Source organism: Caretta caretta, chromosome 11 (genome assembly GCF_965140235.1).
Source record: "Caretta caretta isolate rCarCar2 chromosome 11, rCarCar1.hap1, whole genome shotgun sequence".
Taxonomy (NCBI): Eukaryota; Metazoa; Chordata; order Testudines; family Cheloniidae; genus Caretta; species Caretta caretta.
This window is the reverse complement of record NC_134216.1, coordinates 26,642,027-26,654,164: the sequence shown is the minus strand read 5'-3', so window position 1 is coordinate 26,654,164 and position 12,138 is coordinate 26,642,027. Positions and strand designations below refer to the sequence as shown.

At 40.2% G+C, this 12,138-nt stretch overlaps 1 protein-coding gene across 3 annotated transcripts in view; it reads right to left on the bottom strand.

The window, feature by feature from the left end:
* Window positions 1–12,138, bottom strand: part of KIF5C (kinesin family member 5C) — a 148,401-nt gene that overhangs the window by 47,816 nt on the left and 88,447 nt on the right. For all 3 annotated transcript variants that reach the window (XM_048869161.2, XM_048869160.2, XM_048869162.2), the window contains exons 14-18: window positions 9,779–9,985; window positions 7,901–8,047; window positions 5,436–5,624; window positions 3,173–3,290; window positions 1,667–1,743 (exon numbers count right to left, since the gene is read on the bottom strand). In XM_048869161.2, the coding sequence (XP_048725118.1) occupies window positions 1,667–1,743; window positions 3,173–3,290; window positions 5,436–5,624; window positions 7,901–8,047; window positions 9,779–9,985 (738 nt within the window). The remainder of the gene's footprint in view (window positions 1–1,666; window positions 1,744–3,172; window positions 3,291–5,435; window positions 5,625–7,900; window positions 8,048–9,778; window positions 9,986–12,138) is intronic.

The following is a 12,138-nucleotide window of genomic DNA, read 5'->3' as shown; positions in this document are numbered from 1 at the left end:
TCTACACTGACACACCCTTACAGCTCCAACCGGGGTAGTCTACCTGCTACTCAAAATCCATAAACCTGGGAATCCTGGACGCCCTATCATCTCAGGCATTGGCACCCTGACAGAAGGATTATCTAGCTATGTGGACTCTCTCCTCAGGCCCTACACTACCAGCACTCCCAGCTATCTTCGAGACACCACTGACTTCCTGAGGAAACTGCAATCCTTTGGTGATCTTCCAGAAAACACCATCCTGGCCACTATGGATGTAGAAGCCCTCTACACCAACATTCCACACAAAGATGGACTACAAACTGTCAGGAACAGTATCCCTGATAACGTCACGGCAAACCTGGTGGCTGAACTTTGTGACTTTGTCCTCACCCACAACTATTTCACATTTGGAGACAATTTATACCTTCAAGGTCAGTGGGACTGCTATGGGTACCTGCATGGCCCCTCAGTATGCAAACATTTTTATGGCTGACTTAGAACAACGCTTCCTCAGCTCTCATCCCCTTACACCTCTACTCTACTTGTGCTACATTGATGACATCTTCATCATCTGGACCCATGGGAAGGAGGCCCTTGAGGAATTCCACCAAGATTTCAACGATTTCCACCCTACCATCAGCCTCAGCCTGGACCAATCCACACAAGAGGTCCACTTCCTAGATACCTACAGTGCTAATAAGCGATGGTCACATAAACACCACCCTATACCAGAAACCTACTGACCGCTGTACTTATCTACATGCCTCCAGCTTTCATCCAGACCACTTCACAAGATCCATTGTCTACAGTCAAGCTCTAAGATACAACCACATTTGCTCCAACGTGAAGCTGCAGAACTGGAATTAATTTCCAAAGTGGATACCATCAGATTAGGCCTGAATAGAGACTGGGAGTGGTTGGGTCATTACAAAACCTAAACTTAAATTTCCCCAATACTAATTTCTCCCTACTGTTACTTACACCTTCTTGTCAACAGTCTGTAATGGGCCGCTCTCTTACCACTTCAAAAGTTATTTTTTCCTTCCCTTAGTATCCTGCTGTTAATTGATTTATCTTGTTAGACTGACCTCATACTTGGTAAAGCAACCCCAATCCTTTCATGTATTTATACCTGCTCCTGTATTTTCACTCCATGCAACGGATGAAGTGGGCTCTAACCCACAAAAGCTTATGGCCCAGATAGATCTGTTAGTCTCAAAGGTGCCACAAGGATTCCTCGTTATTTTTTGCTGATACAGACTAGCACAGCTACCACTTTAAAACATATTAGGCACTGAATTTCTTTCCTGGGTTCAAATGAAGAAGTGGATTTACTAAAACCTTTTAAATTCAATTTGTACAAATCTTTCAACTGAATCTTTTCATCTTTTGAAGTTAGCTCAACTTCCAAACCATCCACCTCCGATATTTTGGCTATAATGTACACCCCAGCTTTACGTAAGTGGCTTAACATTATCAAGCTCTTCCCTTTCAAATCAGGAAAGTCACTCCTGCATGGCATGTAGGTTTCCTAATGGAAGTTTATGGCTCTGATAGATTATAAAAGTTTGTTAAAAATTATTGAGCATCATGTGTGCATCCGAAAGCAGAATTTGGACCTAACTGTCAATTTGACAAGTGTTCTTGGTGAGAAACAATCTATAATTGTGGCCTGCAATGCTACCTTCATTTCCTCTGCATCCTGAAGCAGGGTCAGATGCTCCTTCTCTTTATCCTGGAAGCTGACTTCATGCATTTTTTCTGTTAATAGTTTTAAAAAAAAAAAATTAAGAATTAACCAGAGACTTACTCGACACACTGAATCTGAGACCATTAAAAAAAAAAAAATCACTACAACAGCTTTTTCTTTCCAGAAGCAGACAGAGAACTTCTGTGCTCACTTCAGGAATATCATATATTACCCATCTCTGATATGTTTTTAATGGTAACAAAATACATGGGCACACTAACAATCATTTGTTGAAAAAGACTCACATATGGCTATGTAGGGCTCTATGTGAAGTGACATGTGGATAACCCATCCATCACCTTCTCCACTTATCACCAGGTCATACCCCCTCCATATGCCTACAACTCCTCCCCATTCCCAGCATCCTGATGTCTACTTGTGACCCTTCCCACTCTCTTTAGGCCATGGTGACTTCCATCCTTTTCTTCTACCTTTTCAGGGAATCCAAAGCATCTGATGCCACACTTACCCCTAGGAATAGATGGGGAAGCCTGAAGGTGGAGACAAAACTTGCCAGAACATTAAATAATGAATTCTCTGATACAGCCTGCTGCTCCTGGAGTCCGAAAGGACCCCCGACAAGAAATATGGGGTGATGTTCTGGTTGGCAGGTGTATGGTGGAAATCAGGACCCATTGTGGCAGTGTGTGCTACAGAGGCTTAAGGACACTAGAGAGAATTGCTCTTTCAATAAATTTTGCATATGTTGTCACAAAAACCCTAATTTGCAATCCATAAAATGAAGCCCATGTATTTGAAGGATATAACATAGCAGCTAGGAAAGGAACATTTCACCCAGGATCAAACAGTGAGCAGTCTCCCCAGTTGTAAGCAGGCAACCCACAGGGCTTGTATGGGTCAGCAACTAGGGGGATTATTCCAGCTGGACTGAACTCCAAGAACATTACAATACCATGGAGGGCCTGATGCTGTTTCCACTACATGAACTAGGCTGCTGTGGCTTAGCTTTCATAACAAGCACAGTGTGTACTGCAAGTCACTGAAGTGTGTGACAGTGACTGCGTTGTTCTGTCCTAGGACTGAATACTAAGCATGCAGGACAATTTATTAGGAGAATGGAGGAAATCGTTTGTTGTCAAGTTTTCACATTCAGGTTTCCCAATAATAACATCCATGCAGCCTCTTCAGAGCTGCTTTTGCTTCAAAGAGATCCTGAGCAATGCCTAGGATTAGGCAAACAAATTAAAATCCCGACTATCCAATCTGGCTCAGCCATGTCATCCTTCTAGTAATGGGATGAATTAATGGCAGGTGGGCAGGGGCAACCATTATTTGCAAGGAAAGCCACAACAACATGCAGGATCCCCAGAAGGTTGAGAATGTGCCAGTTGGACAGAACTCAATTTTCTAGCCTGTAGAGACAAAAAGTCTATGACTAGAGGCCCCCCACAATTAATTACCCTATTTTAAGTACAGTACCTTGAGCACGCAACTTGGCCAGCTCTTCATTAAGCGAGTCTTGTGACTCTTCTAGGTGCCTTCTCTTCTGTTCCATATTTTGCATGTAATCTGTAAGGGACTTGATCTTTGCTTCATGCTTTAAAAAAGTGAATAGTAAGCAGATATAACTGGCAAAGTTTGTTATTTAGAAAATCAGGTGCTTTCTTCCTATAAAGATTAGGGACGTGTGAAAGCTCTCTGCATCCAGAGCTACCTACTAGGAGCACGTGCGGTACAGGATCTAAGATAGATGTAACACCAACACAATCTTAATTCTTTGTGGCCTGTGGTTAACACTATGCAGCATGACAGGGATTTTCACAGTACCATATGGAATGCAGGACCAGCTTGTTATCAAACTGCAGCAATATTTTAAAGTCAAATTCACTTAACATTAGGATGGAATATATAATTGAGTGGCTTCCTGGGCATCTCAAGCTGTACTGCTAGGAAACCAGATGTGTTGGTCAATAGCAACACTGACCATTTGCTCCTATTTTTTGTTAGCACATCTTTAAACAAGAAAGGTCACTTTAATTAATAAAAATAGCAGCTCACATTTCAAAAGTAAAAAGAACAAAATATATTTTATTTTGAAACAAATTCTATTCCTAATTTCTGAGTTAAGAGGGGCCTGTGTGGGAGCTATTACAGTTCTACTGATGAGATCATTTCATTTTAAGAAGACCTGCCTCAGCATGAAGAAGAGGTCTAGATTTTTGAGTTCACATTATATTTCCGCGTTAAGGGCAAAAGCTTGAAAGGTTCCAAGTACCTCCTAACCTTAATGGGAGTTGAAAGAGTTCAGCACCTCTCAGGAGTGAGTTCTCAATGAAAAGTACATGTCAAATCCACATCTATCATGGTGACAGTCTGCTAGATTTCTAAGTTTGACAAGAAGTGTTTGGAATACTCATTCCCCAATGTGGGGAATTAGAGCAACACATGGCAGAGAGACTCAATTTTAAGGGCTCAATTTAACAGTCCAAACCTCTGTTAACTGTTACTAAGTTTTCTTCTAGGCTTAAATACAGATAGAGCCTCAGCATGGTCTTATTCACAGGGCTCCCAGAATGACAAGAAAAAAGTTCACAGGCTTGAAAGAATTAATCTGGTTGGTTTCCACACAGCACTAAAAGCATTCAAATGCCAAAACAGAGATATGGACCATCAGTCTCAGCACAGTAGTGAGTTCCAATCCCACTTCTGATCCTGCCTCATTCAATGGCCTCTGGCAAGTCACTTAACCTTTTTCCTCAGATTCTCTATCTTTACAGGGGTGTTGAGGGGAATAATTAGGTAACATTTGTCAAGTGCTTTGGACATGAAAAGTGCTATGTAACTGTTAAGTATTAGCAGACTCCAGTACAGAATTTAATTGATTTAAAAAAAGCCCTGGGATCAGATCATTCATATGCATGGTTCATTTCACATTTCTGAACAAATGATCTATCCAGTCACAAATTGGTCTCATGTCTTTCTGGAACATTTAGAAGCACGTTACAACTTCTGCCTTTCCTTATCAAGATCTACAGCAAGTTCAATGGCTTGGAGAGCCACAGCAACTGCAAAACTGGGCCTGTCCCTACTTATATTTTAATGATAAACTCCAGTTTTTTCAGACTACGTGCCAGCAAATTACAAGTGGTGGCCTCACAATCCCTCCCCACAATCAGGGAACATGGAGATGACCACGTGGAATCAACAAAACCCCACCATATTGGCAGTAGCTGGTATTCAGCACATTTCCTTTCCTTTTTCCCCTTTAGGATCACAAAAAGTCTGACCCAGAGGGGAATCCTCCAAGCTCTTTTTCTGGTCACACAACAGCCACCAGGAAACCCTGCTGCTCAGAATTATATGGTACCATTCTCCATAGTTTTAACAGTATCATTTCATATACCGAACTGTAGATCTGCTAATGGAATGAATGCCTCTCCCGGCATGTTTTATGAATGAGCTGGATATTTGTTCATTTCATTTGCATGACATTTTTTAAGTTAAAGGCACAGTGTTAAAGGTATAGAGTTGCAGAAATAAAGTTGTTTCTTCAGCATGTGTGTATAAGCTGTACTTTACAGTGTGAGGGCGACAGAAATCTACAGCCAAGCAGCATGCTCTCATCACTGAGAAGTAGCATGTTTAAGAAGGTTGGGGTGGAGGCAGGAAATTTCAGTGAAGAAGAGGGTAAATCACTGAGACTTATGCCGAAAAGAGGAGGAGGAGGAGGAAAGAGGCATACTTGTGAGATGAGAAGCTGGCAGGCTGCAAGTTCCCTCTCACTGGCATTCATCTTCCTGTTGGAGTCTATCTGGGCACTCTCCAGCTGCTTGCTGCGGTTCACCAGAGATTTCACCTCAGACTTCATCTTACTGATGTACAGCCGTGCCATAGTGAACTCCTCCTCAATTACCCCATTCACATCTGCTAACTAAACACACAAAGAGTTGCATTGCTTAATACAGGCTTATAAAAGAAAACAGTCAATGTAGAAAACTTTCTACTAGTGAACCAGTTGTCTAGAGCTAGGGAAATCTCAGTAATACACAGCAGAACTCACAAGTCCTGGGTATACCAGCTCGGATTTTTTTCCATTTACATTCCAAGACGTCATATCACTCAACTTCTCAGAAACTTCATGGATAAAAGTCAGACAAAGGCCAAAAATTAAGTCTTCCTGCTCAGATTATAACCACTGATCCACTGATTCAACATTAAAAGTGGGAATAATTTAGAACACTTGCCTTAATTGCAGTGACACATTGCAGAAGAGTTTTCCTATGCTGCTGGACTGGCCATGAACCTCCCTTTTTAAAGCGACATTATAAAGCACCCTCAATTGTTACTTGTTTACACTGAAAACTGCCCTGTAAAGCCCTGGATTCTTAATTAGTACAAAGCCTCCACTAAATGGTAAGCATCTATTTTCAAGTACTGTACCCTTTAATATAATTTCATATACAATTACATGTCCACCAGGGGTTGCTGTAACATCTTATGCAAGATTCACTCTTGTGCTACTGGAAAAAAAATGGTTAAAAAGAACTTCCAGATCAGATTACATTAATTTGGACAGAGCTCCCTGTAGTCTTATATCAGCCCTAGATTTACTGGCTATTTGGATCAACTGAAAATTGAAATGGCATGACAGTTTATTTAAATATTGCTTATTTTGAGATTGCAACAGCTAGATTTCCAGAATTATCAGATATTTTAATATCAACTAATACACTGAGGAACATTCAGAACCTGTGGAATCCAATGATAACAGCAGAATTCCACAAAAAGAAAAGGAGGACTTGTGGAACCTTAGAGACTAATAAATTTATTTGAGCATAAGCTTTCATGAGCTACTAGTCACTTCAGAATTCCAGGTGCCCAATTTTCTCACCGTTCATTGAGCTCGGAATTCCTCAGCAAGCATGGATTTTCTCTCCTTCCCATACCCAAACATGCCTTCTAGCACCTCTTAAATGAACAGTTCATACTCCAGGAAATAATGATGCAGAATGTTTCATAAGAAACACATTGCCAGATAAATAAGGATCATGTCCTTTGTAATCAGAGAGGAATTGAGCACTTGCAAATCCCATTGACCTCAGTGAGAGAGAAGCAGGTGCACAACAACTCTCAGGATCAAGTCCAAGGGGTACAGTATATCATGGCCAGGGTATCCAGAGGCACATACTGTTTTTTATCCTTGAAGTACGGGGAAAGAGTTTAAAAAGTAAGATGCCAGCTCCAATATTCCAAGTGAAGCAAAGAGGAGAAAGTTAGTACACTAAAAAGACAACATGAAACGCTGCTTAGAAATAGATCTGTCTCATGCAAACTTGCCAGAAGGGTCTAGCAACTAGACAGAACATTTAGTTTCTAAAGAAAAAAGTGACATGGCCAACAGCGTAAAGAGAATGTGTACAGGACCTACAGTGAATAGTTTGTTTAAACGGATGCACAGGTTTAGCCAATGGCCATTAAAATACTATTTCCAATGGTTGGAATTTCCTTTATCTACAGTGGGAGAAGTGAGAACCTTGAAGAACGTGGCCAGCTGTCTGTATTCAGAGGAGCCAGTCAGCATGCAAATTTCAAAGCACTGAGTGGCTGAAGATTTCAGGTATCTCCAGAATCATTTCCACACCCAAAGTTCTACTGTGTCAATAGCATTAGTTTATTTTCCACTTTGTTATTTCACAGAAGAAGAAACCATTAATAAGTTTCCTCTCCTACATTGGCTATAGTCAGGCATATGCTACAGCAAGGCTGACATATATTGGGTAATCAGAAAAATTCACCAATGCTGGAAATTGACAGATTTGAGTTTGTCACCAATACTTTGATTTCCCTGAAAATTTGTGAAATTTCTAAACTCAGCCAGTGTTTAAATGGTGAGCCACAAATGTTTCTCCTCACAGGACTCCGGCCTGATCTGCTGAACAGGTGCTAATACAAATCTCTGACTTCTCAAGAACAGAGCGCGCCCATCACAACAGATTGCATAAACTGCATGGTGGTTTTATTACCTAGAAAAACATCCACTAAGACCAAAACAAAATTATTTTAATTTGTGATCCAAGGAGGATTTAAATATCAGACTACAGAGGTGAAAGGTTGGAGTACCCAAAGGTTGTAAATACCCAAAACCACCCATCCTCAGAACTACATCTTCATATTCTTTTGAAAAAAGCAATACAAGATCTGGCTTACTGTTTTAACATCATTGGTACCAATGATTCCTCCAATCTCTCCCAGATCTTTAAGCAGTAAGTTCAAGATCTCTGTAGCTCTCTTTTTCTGATGATTGCTGAGTTCTTGCAACTGACCCAGCTCTCGTTGGGTGGCTGTCAAAGCCGTCTGGAAAAGATTTAAGAGATGAAATTACAAACCTGCCCAGTGATTTACCCTTTATACAGGGCAGCAACTATAGTTCAGAAACCCGACAGTTCATACTCTGAGCAGAACAAACCCACAGGAGTCAGTTTTCCTATTTCAGCATTTAAAAGGTTGTCTTTAAATGGTTGTTTTTATGTCTCCCCTTTGATAGAGGTATAATTGTGACCTCACTTTTTATTTTCCCTTGTTTCAGTGCCATTCCATGGGTACAGGCTGTTCAATTGTGGCTTTCAGGCTACAGGATTATTTATTTTATTCCTCCTTTTGCAGAATTCACTTAGAGTCTGACATCCAAGTTACATATTAAACACACCAACATCTACATCTTTCTAGTGTTTGTACAGTAATGCCTTCTATCTAACTGCCTGTCCTCATCACCAGGGCCCTCAGCAGACAGCCAGTATGCCTTTTAGCAAATAGCATAGTAAAATGAAAATTGCTAATATAATGTTAAAAGCATTACCAACATGAAATCAATATTGTTGGTATCAGTTACAAAATAATGGAAATCAGAACCTGACAATGACTCAAATACACATGACTCACATGTGCTCCAGAGTCTATCCTGCCTAACCCTTTGGGTATTTAAACCAAATCTAGATTTGAAGATCTTGTAGACTAGGAAATAGTGGGTGATGTGGTTTGATCACATCCAAGAAGCTAAGGTGTGTGTCATGGGAGAAGAGAATAAGAAATGAATGAATACAAAATGTTCTTGTAAATATTGGCACTCTTACATCATCCCCAATGCCTGTGTTTTCTCTACTGCAGCCAGAGAAGTCAGGAAAAAGAAACATTTATGTTACATCCTGGTGGGGCTTGTCAAGATGCAGATTATTCCAACCTCCTTGAAGGGAGAGGGGTGAAGGAGGGAGATTTTCACCAACTTGGCAGTTTTAGGGTAGACCTACACTTCTAACTGGGTAAATTTCAGCTTGAAGCAACATACCCATGTTAGCTCCAATCAAGCTAGAACCGTAAAAAGAGAGCGTAGCTGCAGCAAGGTGAGTGGTAGGAGGGGTTAGCTGCCCTAAGTACATGCTTAGCATCTGGGATAGGATTGCACTTGGGCAGCTAGCCCATCCCACCACTCCCAACACTGACTATATTCATAGAGCACAGGTCCCTCAATCAGAGCTAGCGTGGGTATGTTTCCTTGTGCTGGAATTTACACTGCCAGCCTGAAGCTTAGATATACCCTTAGTGAGTGAGGCTGAGACATTGTAGTGACAAAGTTGATCTACATACCGGAATATTGGAAGAACAAAGAAAGGAGATAGCTAACAGATGCTGAGAAGAAAGTCTAGTCATTAGAAAGAACATTACTATCGTGCTTTGCTCCTACAAATTACCATTATATTTTAAGTGTTGTATGCAAGTATCTGCCAACAATTACCACATAATAGTATCAGAGTCTACCACAATTTTATTCTTCAAGATGGGCGATACAAGAGGTAACTCTTGGAAAATGTTGGCCTTCTAATGGCTTCTCAACTTCAGTTTTTAGCAACAGCAGCTAGTAATACACTTGAATAGAATATTAATAAAAGATTTATAAATTGGTGCAGACTAGTGGATATCTGGGATGCCCCAAAAACTTTTACATCTTCCTAAAAGTCAGTCTTTTTGACAAAGATAAACTGCATGTGAAAAACAGACATCAGATAGAGAAATAACCAGCAATGCTCCTACTGTTTTCTGTGACAGTTCATCAGCCAGCTGTTCATTGGCTCGGGTCTTGTCCTCCACTTCTTGTGATTTCTGGTCATAATTGACTGCTAATTCCTCCAGGGCCTGAAGAACCTCTTTCACCTCATCTTTTGCAGCTTCATTTTCAATCTGAAGACGAGTCAGTTCCTCTTGGATCTTCTCATAATCTCTTCTAGTGGAAGCCAAGAGCTGGAAATAGATGGCAAAGATCCCAAGTAGGTCACTGTTCCCCCAAGAACTAGCTCAAAAGAGTTACAACATTGACTACAGGAGATCTTGACACGCTACCAGAAACAAGAGATTTTGACTCTACCAGAAACAATATCAGCAGCAGGTGTAATGTGCAAATATATCTTTGAAGAAACTAAGCAAAAAAACCTCTGGACCCCATAGAAAAGAAAGCTTAATCAAATGCTATTATGCCACAAGATTCACACAGAAATACTTATTTTGAGCAGTTTCATAGCTTCAAATGCTTTTTCCACTCTGAATTCAATGCTGTCCAAGCTAAGAACCAAAATGAAAAAGACTTCAAGCCACAGTGTCACAACTTTGAAGTGAACCACATAATAAGCTGCCTAAAGTAGTTTGGAGTGTCTTGTGGCATTTTGTTATAGGGAATATTTTAACAGGAAAAACTGTGATAATCATTTTAAGTTGAGTTAAAAGAAACTGTAGACAGACTTCTTTTAAAAAATTGCTCCTATTTTCAGAGATCAACTTAAAATAAGCAATTTTACACGCAAACTGTTGATTAATAAAAAGAACACAGGTTTAGCACAGACTGATGGCTGTCTCCAACCTTCCTGTTATACCCATCTAATCCATTTCATTCTCAAATAAGAAGGGACATAGGTAAGTTTATAGGATGGCGAAGAGTGTGCAGAGGTCAATTTCATATTCTACTCTCATATCCTATTCAATCTTAATAAAAAATTAAACCATGGAAAATTCTTCAAAATTCAGATTGCACACACTCTGAACTGGAAAACCTCTCAAGTAAAGTTACCTCTAGGAGAACAGTGTCAAAATAAAAGAGAAAACTGAAAAGTATCTCCCAATATTTATTGCTAATAATACACTTTGGAAAGTCACAAGTTGAAAAATCATTGTTTAAAAAAAATAAAGGCAAAATGCAGCACCAAGACTACAAATTTCATGCATCAATTAAAAGAAGGGGTTATTGATCGGGGTCATCCTAATGGCAATATCCTGGACATTTATTCAGTAGATGCTTTTGTTTTTAAGGGTCTCACTTGATGGGTTGGCTGGAGCTTGAAGTGCTGTAGATGTAGTTCTCCTAAACTACTCACAGCCCTTAGTGCCAAATTAGTAGTCCTGATGGGTGCTGAAGAATTAAATCCTGTCCAGCTTAGCCAGAAGGATAATGAACATGCCATGGGAGTGGAGGGTTAAAACAACGAAGAAAAAAATGGAGCTCTGAAAGATGGTGTGGTAGGCTCTTCTTTCTACTGCCATACTTCATAGGAGTGATAAAAAGTTAGGTAAGTATATGGTTATCAGCCTGAACTACCACTGTCCACTATCTCTTTGCCCCCAAGCCTTGAGGAAGTTCAGCTCTAGATACAAAACCAGAACTGAGATAGACATTTCTAGATGTTGAATATATAGAAAGAGAAGGTGAAGAGATACTAAGAGGAAAGCTGGAAAATAGAAAGCAAGCAGGTCAGTTTCAGGACACATGCCCCTGCACCAAAAGTGTGGAAGAGATGATTCATCATTAGGGAAATGCACCCAGCTGGTAATACTGTATCCTCAAAGTGAAGTGTAAGTTAATTTATCAGGACCTAGGGATAGGAGATGATTTAACAATAATAACCAAACACCTTAAAACTATTTCTCCACTAAACTGACAGACTACTCCTTACAATTTATTTCAGGTATTTTGATGTGCTTACCACTGCGGTTTCACAACACCAAAATCTTTTGGTGCAATATACTACCTAATGTGTAAGTGACAACACTGCCCTTTACTTGATTGCAGGGAAAGGGGGGAAAATCAAGACTTCAGGAGCTTAGTTATCTCATTCTTTACCTACTGGTTCACAAAGAAGAGATAAGCCTTAATAATACTGACAGGTAGGTGCAAGGAAGAGTTCTCTGTCTTAAGGGGTAAAGATCTGTGTTTCTGGAGTTCTGTTCCCCATGTTTCGCAACTTTGAGATGTAAGCTTCACTGTGGGGGCTATTAGAAGCAGCGTATTTACTACAGAGGCCAAAGAGAAAGAATCAGAATATAGAGGAGTGAACAAGTTATTGGACATCCATCCAAAGGAAGAGTGACTGAAATCTTAGGATGGTTGGAACACTGTGAAAGGTCAA